We start from the raw sequence: 15,964 nt of genomic DNA on the forward strand, positions 1-15,964 counted from the left end.
ATCCTTTTGTCATGTGCCCAGTCTTCCAGATTTCAAAGACTACTTTCATAATTTGTTCCCTACATAGAAATCTAACTTCTTTGGGGTCCTCTTTATGGACTACAAAATAAAAAATTCAGACTTAAGCACAGGGTTTGAAAAGCCGTATTGTACCTGACTGAGCTCCCTCAGTCTAGGGAAGGCCTCCACTCTCCATGGACTCAACCAGACCCCCCACCTTCACCCCAGTTGAGTGAAGTCTGACAAGTTACTTAAGCTAAGCTTCTGTTTTCTTGTCCATAAAGTGGAAATAACCCCATCTCAGAGGACTGTTGTGAGAATTAAACGAGATGCTGAATTCTGAACTTCCGTTACTGCCAACAAAATTCATTTATTGTCCTGTTCACGCTGGGTCAGGGCCAACTAAAACTCTCCATAGGTTATGGTGAGGTTAGGAGCTAACACATGTGAGACGTGCTGTACAGCACAGAGCAGACTGTCTCAAAAATTTCTGACTGGGGTCCTAATTCAGGTCTGCAGATTTCTGCTGAAAAGTTGAGGAGAATAAAGTCATACATAACTTGATGTTCATGATGCTGCTGCTGGGCTACCTGCATTTTCAAGGGGACTGGGAAACATACACAACTGGCATCTTGAATTAATATGTCTAGTATACTGTTTATAGTATGAATTAATTAGGATATCCTGTACTGGGAACTTCTCAGAAAGAACACACTTTGGGGTTTTTAAGATTTTTTTTTTAATTTTTATTTATTTATGATAGTCACAGAGAGAGAGAGAGAGAGAGAGGCAGAGACACAGGCAGAGGGAGAAGCAGGCTCCATGCACCGGGAGCCCGACGTGGGATTCGATCCCGGGTCTCCAGGATCGCGCCCTGGGCCAAAGGCAGGCGCCAAACCACTGCGCCACCCAGGGATCCCCGGGTTTTTAAGATATTATTTGAGAGAGAGAATACACGTGAGTGCACTTGGGGGGGGGGCAGAAGGAGAGGAAGAGAGAAAACTTCAAGCAGACTCCCTGCTGAGCACAGAGCCCAACATGGGGCTCAATCTCAGGACCCTGAGCCAAAATCCAGAGTTGGATGCTCAACCAACTGAGCCACTTGGGTGCCCCACCTTTTTTGTTATGTATGGTAGAACACACATAACATAGTTTATCAGTGGTAACATTTAGTACATTCACAATGTTGTACAACTGTTACCACTAGTCAGTTCAAAGGCATTTCATTCCTGAAAAGGAGATGCTGTACCCAATAGCAGTCATCCAATCCTCCCTCAGCCTCCAGCAACCACCAATCCACTTTCTGTCTCTCATGGATTTGCTGACCCTGGAAATTTCATATAAATGAAACCTTGTAATATACATGGCCTTATCTGGCTTTTCTCACTTAGCTTGTTTTCAGGGTTCACCCACATTGTAGCATGTGTCAGCACTTCATTCTCTTTAATGACTAGATAATATTCCATTATAAGGATATCCTAACATTTTGTTTATCCATTCATCAGCTGCTCAACATTTGGGTTGTTTCCATCTTTGGGCTCTTGTGAATAGCTGCTAAGATTCTGTGCAGGCATGTTTCATTTTTTAGATACCTAAGGAATGGAATTACTGGCTCACACAGTAACTCTGTGTTAAATTTTTGAGGAACTGACAGGACCTCTTCCACCACAGGTTCTTCATTTTACATTCCCACCAGCAATGTACAAGGGTTCCAATTCCTCTACATCTTTGTCAACACTTGTTATTGTCTGTCTTTTAAATTATACCCAGTCTATTGGGTATGAAGTGGTAGGTCACTGAGGTTATGACTTGCATTTCCCTAACAGCTAATAATGCTGAATATCTTTTCATGTGCTTGATGGCATTTTTATTATTTTTTATTTTTTTTAATTTTTATTTATTTATGATAGTCACACACACACAGAGAGAGAGAGAGGCAGACACATAGGCAGAGGGAGAAGCAGGCTCTATGCCCTGGGAGCCCGACGTGGGATTCGATCCCGGGTCTCCAGGATTGCGCCCTGGGCCAAAGGCAGCGCCAAACCGCTGCGCCACCCAGGGATCCCATTTTTATTTTTATTTTTTAAGATTTTATTTGTTTATTCATGAGAGAGAGAGAGAGAGAGAGAGAGAGAGAGAGAGAGGCAGAGACACAGGCAGAGGGAGAAGCAGGCTCCATGCAGTGAGCCCAACATGGGATTCAATCCTGGGTCTCTAGGATCATGCCCTGGGCTGAAGGCAGGCGCTCAACCACTGAGCCACCCAGGAATCCCGGCATTTTTACTTTTAATCATTTTGTCAAGTTATTTGGAACAGGAAGGAGTACCTAAGGAAGTACATCTATTCCCAAATGGCTGATGATCAAAAACGGTCAGAACTCCACTTTTACTAACAAAGAACCTACTCAAAACCCCACATCATGGCTGTCACTTTCCACCCTGGCATCCGAGTCTGCTTTGGCATATGTGTCTAGCACAATCAAGCCAAGCTCCTCCCACATCATGATTCTAACTACACCTATCTTTGGCATATCCGTCTCCCTTTTATTTACTTATCCTCCCCCCTTCCTCAACTTCTTCCAAGGGCCACACCCTTTCTGCTATTTCCTATGCATCTGACCAGAGATACTTTTTTCTTCCTTCCCTTCCTCTATTTGTGTATTAGACCTTAGTTTGTTTCTGACACAAAACTTCAAGTCTAGCACAGTGCATGAACAAAGTAAGACATCTTCCAGCATTTGTAAGAGAATATGAATAGCTCCCATCAAAGATGATGGTGGTGGTGGTGAAGCAGAGCCCCATGGGTCTCCTGAGCCACTGCCCCTTACTACTACCTGTGCAGATGCTGTGGCCCCCTGACCAGCTGTTCTTTGGCTATGGCTGAGAGCATGAGAATAAGGACTCCTACATTCTCTCCAACGTGATTGATAGTAAACATGATATCCTTTAAGACGACGACGACCAATTTGAATCAATTGTGAAAATTGGGTTTAAACAAAATAATTTTCACATACTTCAAAATTCAAAAATTTAAGAGAATAGATAAGCATAATAAAGTTATGAAAAACAGGCAATGATGTTTCAGATTTACATTCAGGATGTGCCCACTATGCAATCAGGAAGCATTAAATGTTAAACTAATTTTGACAACTTAGCTTTTACATCTCTAGTTTTTACTAATTATAGTACTTCATTTGCACATATAGTTACTTCAAAGCTAAGAAAAAGAATGCTTTTCTTGAAATAATTTCTTTAAAGTACAATTTATAGAACCTCCTCTTGGATGTTTTAGGAATTTATACAGAAATCAATATTTTAATGATATGGGGACTTAAACGGTAGGTGTGTATGTAGATATTTTATACATTACTTATAAATTATAAGATGATCTTTCTTTATAATTACTATAGCTAAGATCTTCTTATTCCCAAAGGGACAAAGACCTGTTGAGTATCTGTCACTTCAAAATCCAAATGACAAAAGTCACTTGCAAAGTCCAAAGGCATCTGTCACGTGTACAATTCCAGGACAAAAAAATCTTTTTTCCAAACCCAAACTGAAATTAAACAATAAAAACAATAAATGGTCATGTTATAAATGCTCTGAAGTACAAAATAGAAAATCCTGGTAATATCCAATGAAAACACAAAATGCAGACTCATACATATTGGTTTCAGACTACATTATGGTTCACTAACACAATCTTTTAGAACTATAACAAGCAGGATAGGATAATCTTCACTGCCATAAAATACAGCATGTCAGAAAAAGTACACCTTTCTGATATATATAGAAAATTAAATCACATAGCTGTCAGACTGCTGGGGATCAAATTAACTACCCATTAGCCAACTGGGTGACCTTGGCAAGTTACTCATTCTCTTCGAACCCCAGTGTCCCCATCTATAAAATGGAAATAATTATAATAATACATACTTCAGAGGGCTATCATGAGTACGGAAGTATTTGTAAGGTGCTTAGAACAGCACCTGGGATACAGCAGGTACAAGGTTAAGCAAATAAAATAAATTCTCTATTGTTTCCTATTTTTGTGGTAAGGATTTTAATCTCTTTAAAGTGAGCCTAACCTGCAACTAAAAGATGAGGGATTATAGTCACTAACAACTGCTTTTTGGGGGCGCCTGGGTGTCTTAGTTGGTCAAGCATCTGACCCTTGGTTTCCGCTCAGGTCATGGTCTCATGGTTGTAGGATCAAGGCCCACATAGGATCCCCCACTCAATGGGGAGTCTGCTTCCCCTTTCCCTCTCCCTCTGCCCCTCCCCCTGCTCACTCTCTCTCAAAAAATTAAATAAAAATCTTAAAAGAAAAATAACTGCTTTGGCTCAACTTAGTGCTCTCATCAATTCTTTGTATATTCATAACATTTCTTTGAAGAAATTTCAGATACTTTTTTCTGCTCTTATTTTTAAGACCAAAGACTGATTTTGAGTATCAGGACATAACTATAACAAATGTATTTCTTAAAGATGCATAACCTAAGAAAATAAAAATATAGATTGCATAACCTATAAACATTCTATCAGTAACAAAAGAAAATCTATGATTTTGTAGGTTCTCTGGTGATAAGGAGATAAAATCTTCTGTTTTGTGCACAATTTAAGAAACTGGGGCATACAAATTAATAAATGGTTCAAAATAATAGCTAACTAAACAGGAACAAAAGTCTAAATTTATGTAACGTTGAGCTGTAAGATCCTCAAAGCAAATCTGTAAACTCCCCAAAGTCTCCTGTTATTTGAGAAATAAATGAGAATGAGCTTTATTTTTCCATGATTTAAAAATGAAAAAGCTGGGGATCCCTGGGTGGCTCAGCGGTTTGGTGCCTGCCTTTGGCCCAGGGCGTGATCCTGGAGTCCCAGGATCGAGTCCCGTGTTGGGCTCCTGGCATGGAGCCTGCTTCTCCCTCCTCCTGTGTCTCTGCCTCTCTCTCTCTCTCTCTCTTTCTCTATAAGATAAATAAATAAATCTTAAAAAAAAAAAAAGCTATTTCATACTTTTAATATTTTGCCAAAATTTTTTCCTCTGATCATTTGTTTTCCCTTTCTTTTTTCAATATTTTCTAAGTTTTTAAAAACAAACATTGTTTGATTAAGAGACAAAACTGAAAGTTTTATACATATTTCAGTTTCTTCTCTTATTTTTATTTTATTTTTTTTAGGTTTTTTTTTGTTTTGTTTTGTTTTTTTTAGTTTCTTCTCTTAAACGAGTTCTGTTCCTGAGGTGAACTGTGTACACATGATAAAGATTTGTGCATGCACTGCAACCACACATTCTGACAATGAATTCTTTATGGGACTTATTATTTAACAATTAACATAGATTAAAATATTTCACCTACCAATCCTGACTACAGAGCTCTGGTTTCTGGCTTTGTTAGTTCCTCCCAATAAGGCAAAGTGGTTGTGCTCTTGCACATGAACTGCTGTGGTTGTTAATGTCTGTTAAACCTACACATTTAGCAGGTGATAAGGAATCACTTTTTCTTTGGAAAAAAGATATCAAATTCCTCACACAATCATTCAGTCTTCACATGTAATCAACTGTATGGTATTAAAAGTCTTCCATCTATCTTCAGGGTAAGGTCTTGTAAAGGGACAGGTTGTAAATAGTTTAGGCCCTTGTGGGAAACTTCTCTGTTGTAACCACTCAACTCTGCCACAGAAGCCTGAAAGCAGCCACAGAGGATACGTGAGAAAGCAGGTGTGGCCAGGTTCCAGTAAAATAATATTTACAATTAGGTGCTGGCCAGCCCTCTGGCTCCAGTTTGCTCACCTCTGCAGTTAAGGTACAACTAAGAAAAGGTGATACTTGAGCAAAATGAACTTGAAAGAGACTTCAAAATATATACTAATCCTTATTATAATCTTCAAATGATTTAGAGTATTTAGCATAAAAATGACTAAAATTTGGTAGTTCTCTTAAATTAATATTTTATCTTAAATTACAGTTGAAAAAAAGCAATGACACATCTTCTAAGTATTCTCTAAAATAGGAGAACAGAGTCTATTAATACAGAGTCTTTCAATCTCCATATAAAATGACCAGGATATGGGATCCCTGGGTGGCGCAGCGGTTTGACGCCTGCCTTTGGCCCAGGGCGCGATCCTGGAGACCCGGGATCGAATCCCACATCGGGCTCCCAGTGCATGGAGCCTGCTTCTCCCTCTGCCTGTGTCTCTGCCTCTCTCTCTCTCTCTGTGACTATCATAAATAAAAAATAAAAAAAAATAAAATCTTTAAAAAAAAAAAAAGAAAGAAAATGACCAGGATATGACTTTTTTGGGGGAAGGATATATACCTGGCAGATTTACAGAAAATTAAAAATTTGAAGACAGGGACGCCTGGGTGGCTCAGCAGCTGAGCAGCTGCCTTTGGCTAAGGGCATGATCCCGTAGTCCCAGAATCGAGTCCCACATCGGGCTCCCTGCATGGAGCCTGCTTCTCCCTCTGCCTCTGTCTCTCTCTGTGTGTCTCATGAATAAATAAAATCTTTAAAAAAAAATGTCTTCTATGTATAAAAAAAATTGAAGACAAATGATGAGAGATTCCTAACTCTGGGAAACAAAGGGTTGCAGAAGGGAGGAGTGTGGAGGGATGGGGTGACTGGGTGACAGGCACTAAGGAGGGCACTTGATGGGATGAGGACTGGGTGTTATATACTATGTTGGCAAATTGAATTTAAATTTTAAAAAAAGGAAAAAAGAAAATAAAAAACTGGTATTATTTAAGTATCAGAGAGTTAGAATAACTTAAATTTTGGATATTTACATTAAAATATTTTCCATGGAATCTGAGTCATCTCACCCTGCAAAACATGCACAAATACCTCTGTTCATATAGATAAAACAGAAAATTGGCATTTCTGCTTTGTAAATTCTAAATATTTTACAAGAATTTTATCAAATGGTAAGTCATATTACATCAGCTATTCCTATTTTCTAAGAAGTAAACTATATTATTTAAATACATTTAAATGACAGAAGTCCCATCATTGCTTGGCATTTCTCCTGTTCACTTCTTGGTGACTTCCAGTGGCAACAAAACTTTTATACACTCCCCGCCTTAGGTGTTACCCTAACATAAGGAGGGAACTATAAGATAATAAAGCTCTTATAGAGAGTATCCTCTATGAATGAGAATCAAGAGGCACAATAATAGCATCAGAACTTCAAACAATGGTACTGCATAGATAATAAAAGGAATCAAAATGTAAAAACAAAACCCAAATTAGAAGTTAATTTGCAAAATCAACAAAAAGACAACTCAATTAAAAATGGGCAAAGGATCTGAATAGACATTTCTCCAAAGAAGACACTCCAAAGAATGTGAGAAGATGCTTAGCATCCTTAGTCACTAGGGAAGTGTCAATCAAAACCCAAATGAGATAGTACTCCATACTCCCTAGGATGGCTATTATCAAAAAGACAGCAGATGTTAACAAGGATGTAGAGAAACTGGACCCTCACACACTGCTTGTGGGGATGTAAAACAGTGCATTCATTTTGAAAAACAGATTGGTGTCTCCTCAAAAGGTTAAATGTAGACTTACTGTAAGAGCCAGGCATTGCACTCCTAAGTGTACACCTAAGAAAAACATGTACACTTAAAACCTGTACATCAATGTTCATAGCAGCATTATTTATAATAGTTAAAAGATAGAAACAACCCAGGTATCTATCAACTGATAAATGGATAAATAAAATGTGGTACACCTATACAATATTATCCATCCATAAAAAGAAAGGAAGTACTCATACATGCTACAGTGTGAATGAATCCTGAAATCATTATACTAAGTGAAAGAAACTAGTCACAAGGGACGCCTGGGTGGCTCAGACCTTGGGTGTCTGCCTTCAGCTCAGGGTGTGATGCCGGAGTTCCGGGATCAGGCCCCACATCGGGCTCTTTGCAGGGAGTCTGCTTCTCCCTCTGCCTAGGTCTCTGCCTCTCTGTGTGTGTCTCTCATGAATAAATAAAATCTTAAAAACTGTGTATACCTTAAATGTGTGAATTGTACTGTATGTAGTTATATCTCAAAGCTGCTATGACAAAAATTAATCTGCAGATTTCAAAAGAGCTAAATACAATTTAATAGTGATGGAAAATAGTCACTGAAATTGAAAACAATGGAATCAATTAGAAAATAAAAATTTTAAAATACCATTTACAACAGAGGACAAACCCACCACAAATAAGAATGCATATATAAAAATGTGCAAGATTTCTACAATTAAAAACACAAAATAGTACTGAGAGAAATAAAGGAAGTCCTAAATAAATTTTTAAAAAGTGCCATCGTCAGGGTGCCTGGGCTCAGCAGTTGAGTGTCTGCCTTTGACTCGGTGTGATCCCAGAGTCCTGGGATCAAGTTCCCCATTCAGCTTCCTGTATGGACTCCGCCTGTATCTCTGCCTCTCTCTCTCTCATGAATGAAAAAATAAAATCTTAAAAAAAAAAAGTGGCATCTTCATGAATTAGAAGACACGGTATTGTTAAGATGTCAATTCTTCCTAAATCTACTTACAGAGTCAATCTGTAGTCCAAATCCTAGGAGATTTTTTAGTGGAAACTGACAAGCTGATTCTAAAATATACATAAACACAAAAGTCCTATAATAGCCAAGGCAATCTTGAGTAAAAGGGTCTACTTGTTCTACTTGATGTCTACTACTAGGCATCAGGGTACATTAGGAAGTCACAGTGATTAAGACAGTGGGGCACACAGACAGCAAAGTGCAGTAGTTGTGCTGCTTCCTTGTTTTCCAGTGATAAACCCATGTGACATGTTACAAAAATGGATAATTAAAAGAGAAAGTGCAGCAAAGAAATGAATAGTAACAAGAGTAAACAGAGTTGAAGTATCAGCTGCCTATGAAAATGTTGACACTGTGGCCAGTTCGGGAGACTGGAAGTGCAGCCACAGGAACTTAGTGAAGCCCAAACTTATCAACACAATGAGCAAAATGGTTATGACAAAAAGAATGGAGATATTTTAGAAAAAGTCAAATCAAAGAAAACTTAACATTAAAAGAACGATTGGGAATACCTCGTCCCACTGAAATCACAAAAGATAAAATGCTAGAAGCTGATGCAAGCTTAGGAAAGAGCATGACAATCTGCAAAAGCATACAGAAGAGGCCAATTCTGTATTCTGAGTTACAAGAGGAGACAAATGCCACTGAACTAAGTTTCTTACAAATAAAAAAAATGCTTATAAATCAGTGCTTCTAATGCTTTAAGTTACTATGTACTAAATAGTTTTACTATTTTTTTTCATTTCCCTATACATTTATAACTGAGAATAGGAGAATTTTTAGTGTTTTTTGACAAACATTTTCAAAGGTCATGGGGCAATCCTAATTTTCCCCATTGATTATTAAGATGGCTTTCAATAGTTTTAACTTGCATGGTCATTTTTATGGTCCTGCAACACCACCTAAAATGAGGTCTGGGGACACCTAGGTTGCTCAGTGGTTGAGCGTCTGCCTTTGGCTCAGGGTGTGATCCCAGATTCCTGGGATTGAGTTCCACATTGGGCTCCTTGCATACAGCCTGTTTCTCCTCCCTCTGCCTCTCTTTCTGTGTCTCTCATGAATGAATAAATAAAATCTTTAAAAAAATAAAATGAGGCCTGTATGTAAAATTAATGAATTAAATGTATTATTTCAGAAATTAGAAAGAGTAACAGTAATTCTAAAGATAATGGAAAGAAGAAAATAGAGCAAAGAGTAGAGATTCATGAAATAGAAAACAAAATACAATGGAAAGAACTGAAAAACTGGTTCATGAATTATCAGGAATAATCAAGTAAAATGTATAGCCTTACAAACTTACATCACCTACTCTACAGAAGAGAATAATGTCAATAAAAAAAAAAACTGTACTCTGGGCGTGCCCGGGTGGCTCAGTGGTTGAGAGTCTGCCTTCGGCTCAGGTAGTGATCCTGAGCTCCTGGGATCAAGTCCCTCATTGGGCTCCCTGCATGGAGCCTGCTTCTCCCTCTGCCTGTGTCTCTGCCTCTCTCTGTGTGTCTCTCAAGAATAAATGAATAAAAAAAAATCTTTAAAAAGAAAAAAAACTGTACTGTTTTTGTGTTCTCAAATATTTGTGCATATGAAGTAGCAACAGAGAGGCATCTTTCTAGTCTTTGAAATTTTTGTCTTAAAGATTTTATTTATTCATTCATGAAAGACATACATAGAGAGAGAGGTAGAGACATTTGCAGAGGGAGAAGCAGGCTCCATGCAGGAAGCCTGATGTGGGACTCAATCCTGGGACTCCAGGATCATGCCCTGAGCCAAAGACAGACGCTCAACCGCTGAGCCACCCAGGTGTCCCTAGTCTTTGAAACTTTAAAATCCACAAGGCACATTATCTCATTTCATCTTCAAACCACCCAGAAGGTATTGCCGACATCCCCTTTAGGCACACCAACCTACTCACAGACATTAAATGTTGCCCAAAGTCACACAAGTTGATAAGAGCAAAATAACAACATAAACTTTACTGAGCATCTCTTAGGTGTTGGGCAGCATGCTACCTGCCAGGGTCTCAAGGGAAAATAAAATTTAGCCTGGCGTCCTTGTCCTATGTCACAGGATATTACCTGACCTTCAGTTGGGGTTGGGGGGAAGCTCTATGACCCACGTAGCACCCAACACCACCTACCATACTCTCTAGGGGTCACCAACTCTTATCACCCTTGTTCTGTCTTGCTTGGCTGCAGAGTACATAGCCAAGGACACAGGACTCAATGTGGTTGCTCATGGAGGTTCTCTTTTCCCTCCATGCAGGAAGTGACCACCAAGTTTACCCTCAGAGCCTATTAGCCACATCAAGGAAACAGCGGGTTACTGCCCACACTGCAGATAATGCAGGGAAAATTTATCTATGAAGATCTTGAGGATGAGACATGACACAGAGGAGGCACTTAATGAGATTTGAGTTTTTGTATGAAGCATAGCAGTACAAGTGCAAAAGTCAAGCAATACTTCTAAGAGCCATATACACTATCCATATAATATATATAATGTTAACTTCTCTGTAATTTCCATCCTTCCTAACCCCAATATAATACCTGGCATATATGGTCAGCACTCTAGTGAAACCACTATTTTCAAGGGGACCAGTGACCTCTAATCACAACTGCCAGCCTCTCCACACTCTTTGGCCACTGACGCTCTGCTTCCTGCTCATCTCCCTCTTGGAAAGGTATCTCCCTCTTGGAAAGGTCCTCATTAGGGAGTTCCCATCTCCCTCTTCAATGGCCCTTTCTTGGCTAGCTCTTTCCTTTTCCTTTTCCCTCAGTGAAGTATAGTGGAGAGATGAAAAACTCAGATTCTAAGGTTGAACCACCTATTATCAACTGTGTGATTTAGGGCACACCCTTTCCTCCCAGGTCTTACCTATAAATCAGAGATAGTGAAAGTGCCTACACCCAACTCATAGGGCCATTGAGTCAATGAGATGAAATAACACCATCAGGTGCTTCACCCTGTGCCTGGAAGAGCCAGGACTCATTGCTTGCTGTAAGGCATCCTGTATAGGAGCATCCTCATGCGAAGAAAAGACCAGAAAAGAATACAGTGGTGACACAGTGGTTGTGTTACAGTGGTAAAATTATAGGGGATTTTCTCTAGTCCCCCAGTTTTCAAATATGAGGCCATTAGGGCAGAGAGGCAGAGAGGAAGAAGGGAAAGAAAGGAGAGAAGCAGAGACTGAGAAAATGCACCTCAGAGTTCAGGATTACAAGACACTCAAAGGCTGAAAAGGAAAACAAAAGGGCAATAAAACAGCAACTACCCCCAAATCCCTAACTCCTCCTCTGTGCTTGGAGTCCCTTCCCAAATAGTAATAGACCACAAAGGATAGGTATGGTTTTCAGGAGAAAAAGCAAGTGTCCAGAAGCAGCAATAATCATAACATCTGAAGTATACATGTTACTGAAACCACACACCCCAACGTGGGAGAAAAACATAATCCCACTCAGAGACACACACAGAATGCCAGAAGCACTATGCAGTCTGAGACACAGCAAAGTGAGGACATTTGTGTAAGTCCTTTCATTTCATTGAAAGTTGCTGAAACAAGACCTCTGGTACCAGAACTGCCTGATGTGGTAGCTTCATCAGGTGTCCTAACAGCTATGCCCTCTCCCTCTCAGATGTATTCCTTGGCTAACCATACTGGGGAAAGCTCTCTGGCTTCAGGGTCATGGGACATAAGAGGATGCATGTGCTAGGGTGGATGGGGAAAGGTTTCCCCCATTGTAAAGGGCACAACTGAGAAGAAATTCCCCTTCCTGCTTTTTGGATACAAAGGGAGGAGAAAGGATATGATGCCTAAGACTAGCAATGGCAGGCGTCTTGGTACCATGAGGAGTAGGGCTTGAGGATGAGAAGAAAGAGAGAAGGAACCTGAGTTCTTACTAATGATTACCCAACCAGGAACCTGCTACTCCAGGCTTTCTTATGTGGGATAATGAGCATCTTTAATGCTTAAGGCACTAGTAATTGGGTATTTGTTACTTTTAGGCAAAAGCATCCTAAAGTTATTCATACAGCATTTGGTGAGCTGATATGTTAAGAGGAATATATAAATGGAAACACCCATAGCCAGGAATCAGAAATGGCAGGGCTACAGCTCTGTCTTAATTGATGCCAATCTAAATGACAAGTAAAAAATAAAAGGCTAATCAATTTTCTCCTCTGGCTTTTAGCTCCTTCTCTCCCTCCCCCATTTCCTAAGAAGAGAGACTGAAATGCTCAGTTTTGCCACTCTAACACTGATAATGCATTTGGCCAGGTTTTCCAAGTAGAATCTTCTCAGTAGTTTCTACGAATAAGGTAGATATTTAACCTAGAAGACAGTTTCTTCATCCATTTCCCAAAATCCAAAAGTCTCAGAATAAATATAACAGAAATTTCAGGTAAAAAAAAGACTATATATAAAGTTCTCCTACAGCAACATTAAAAAATAGTTCAACATTAAAATGAAAACTACTCTTGTAATCTGTTTTAGAATCATAAGAATTCTTCAACATCCCTTTCACTTCCTGAGGAAAATTTTTAAATTGAAACTTTTAGAACTATAGGATTTGTTGGGGGTAGTGGAGACACAAAGGTTTTTCAGAGATAATAATACTCTAAAGGAATGAAAACTTTGAAATGATTCAAGATCTTAAAGAGAATTTTTTTAATTTATTTATGATAGAGAGAGAGAGAGAGAGAGAGAGAGAGAGAGAGAGAGAGAGGCAGAGACACAGGCAGAGGAGGAGCAGGCTCCATGCACCGGGAGCCCGACGTGGGATTCGATCCAGGGTCTCCAGGATCGCACCCTGGGCCAAAGGCAGGCACCAAACCGCTGCGCCACCCAGGGATCCCTGATTCAAGATCTTTACATATGAAAGGACCCTTCAGTTTTATTAGATACTATCATAACAAAGTTATGAATACCAACACCCAAAGTCAATAATTAGATAATAAAACCTTCTTGAAAAATGAAAAAAATAGAACCTACCATAGGTCTCTTTTTTCTATGAATCGTTCATTACTCTTTCATACAGGGAATTTAAACAAACAGGAGTATTTCAGCCTATACTTTAAACAAAATAAAAAAAAGCAGGCACATGAAAACAATTTAAACATTAAGGCTCTGAAAGCAACGCTTGCTAGGGTGGCACTTTGTTGTGAAATTGCTGCAAATGAGCAGAAAATTACTAACTATATGACACGGTGAATATAAGCAAAAAGACAACTTGAAACAAAAACAAAACAGAAGTTATTTCCATTCCCTCTAAATAAAACGCACGTCCACATGAAAGAAATTTTGCCACTGCAACATATTTTCCTCATTGAAACTGAAGTTTTTGGCCTATGTTTGTAACAACACAGTTGCTGTGGAAATAGCTGATTCAATGTTATGAACTCACAGCTGCTTAAAGTAAGGTGTAGAACAGAAATCTTATTTAAATAGTGGCAAGAACGATAAAACATTAAAAAGGCAAACTGAATAATGGTGGATCAGAGCACTGTATGGTTTAATGCAAGGGTAATACATTTTCCCGTGGCGCCTGACACAAATAGGATGTTTCTTTTTAATTTAATCCTATTTTTGGCAACTTCTAATCATCTCCATCATCCTAGTAAGTTTTACTATCTCTTTCTGTCTACACAATCCAGTGCGTATTTTTTTAAGCTGACTCTGCTGAGGACAGAGTTTCTAGAGTCCATACCTTGCCAGAACATACACAAGTGATGGCACCAACAGAACACAAGTCACAGCTTTGAAAAATTTCCGCATGTACCTCGTTCTCTTAAATAGAGCAGTACAGACTTAGTCATCACACGACATCACTTCAGGCTTAGGTTTCAAGACTCTTTACAAACTCTTCAAGAACCAAAGTCATCAGAAAATATTCCTGAGTGCACAGTTCCACTTCACATCCTGCAGCCCAGTCCCCAACCCCAGCACTGTTACCACACCTTGAATTTGTTTCTCCACTTTTAAGGGTCAGGTAAGAGTTCTCCAAGCAATCTTGAACACCCTTAAGACACTTTACAGAAATGATGCGAATTATTTGATTCCTAAATGTTTGTTTATACACACCTCTTCTCAAGCTTCCCTTTTTGCTTTTTAATTGGAGACACACTTTTCTTTAAATACACCCACTTCACCAATATTTTCTTCTGCTATGCTGAACATTTCAAATTATGACAAATACTTTAAAGCCAGAAATCTTACCTTTTGTAAAAAAAAAAAAAAAACATTTTAATTTAAAACAAAACATATTCAAACATATTCATTCTTTATTCAAGATTTTAAAATGATGGTTATGTGTGGGGTTATTAGAAAAGGAAAAACAGTGACTTTTCCACCCATAGGAGAGGGCGCAGTGAATGGACTCTGTAAACAGAAACCCAGATTCCCTCTGCAACTGGTGCTGCTGAGGGCGTGGCTGCCCTCCGCATGTGCACAGGAGATCAATTCATACCAGCAAAACCGGAAAAATCACAACTGAGAGCAACTGTGGAAGCAGTGAGAGCCAAGAGCAGGACGTAAAGGAGTTTGACTTTCTGCTAGGTGAGTCACAGGAAACACTCCTGCCAGAGTCAGGAGGCCTGCCGTGCCCATCTCCTTCAGTTAAGAATGTAGGTCAAAGCTCCTGGGGCTTTATGCTCCAGGGATCCAAGGGGAAGAGCTCGAGCCCAAGTTTAGAGCCAGAAGCTCAATTCCTAGGGAGCAAGGAGGCCAGTCATTGGGCTTGGCCTGCTCTCTAACTAAGCCTCCACTTTCAACAGACCACAGCAAACTCAATCATTCCAGAAGTGAACACACTGGAGTACTGGGCTAGCTCTTCCTACTACTCTGGATTTAGGCCACTTCATGTTTCTTTCAAGGGCTCACAAGAGGAAAGGCCCTGGAACCAGCTCAACTTGCGTTTGTATATAAAGGACAGTCAGGGGATCCCTGGGTGGCGCAGCGGTTTGGCGCCTGCCTTTGGCCCAGGGCGCGATCCTGGAGACCCGGGATCGAATCCCACATCGGGCTCCCGGTGCATGGAGCCTGCTTCTCCCTCTGCCTGTGTCTCTGCCTCTCTCTCTCTCTCTCTCTCTCTCTCTCTGTGACTATCATAAATAAATAAAAATTTAAAAAAATATTAAAAAAATAAATAAAAATAAAGGACAGTCAGCTCACCCAGTTCTGTTGACACGGGGGACCCGGTGGCAATCTCACCAATCTTGGCCACTCCATCGTAGTAGGCTTTTCCCGCAAGGATCATAGCTAGACAAGGAAGGTGACACACACAAGTCATCACTCAGACAAAGAAAAGAGGAAGTGCCATTGAGGTTTGCTTCCAAATATCCCTCAGTCCCTTCCAGGTGCAGGAAGATTTGGGCTGTGCCAATGGTGGCTCTCAGAAGGCAGGGCTTTTGCTTAATTGC

The 15,964-nt window shown here is 39.7% G+C and overlaps 1 protein-coding gene across 4 annotated transcripts in view; it reads right to left on the minus strand.

Moving 5' to 3' along the window:
- BAIAP2L1 (BAR/IMD domain containing adaptor protein 2 like 1) overlaps window positions 1-15,964 on the minus strand; it is an 87,487-nt gene that overhangs the window by 43,277 nt on the left and 28,246 nt on the right. For all 4 annotated transcript variants that reach the window (XM_055339645.1, XM_055339646.1, XM_055339647.1 and 1 more), the window contains one exon: window positions 15,717-15,803. In XM_055339645.1, coding sequence (XP_055195620.1) covers window positions 15,717-15,803 — 87 coding nt within the window. Of the gene's footprint in view, window positions 1-15,716; window positions 15,804-15,964 lie in introns of those variants that run through there.

Source organism: Nyctereutes procyonoides, unplaced genomic scaffold (genome assembly GCF_905146905.1).
Source record: "Nyctereutes procyonoides isolate TBG_1078 unplaced genomic scaffold, NYPRO_anot_genome, whole genome shotgun sequence".
NCBI lineage: Eukaryota > Metazoa > Chordata > Mammalia > Carnivora > Canidae > Nyctereutes > Nyctereutes procyonoides.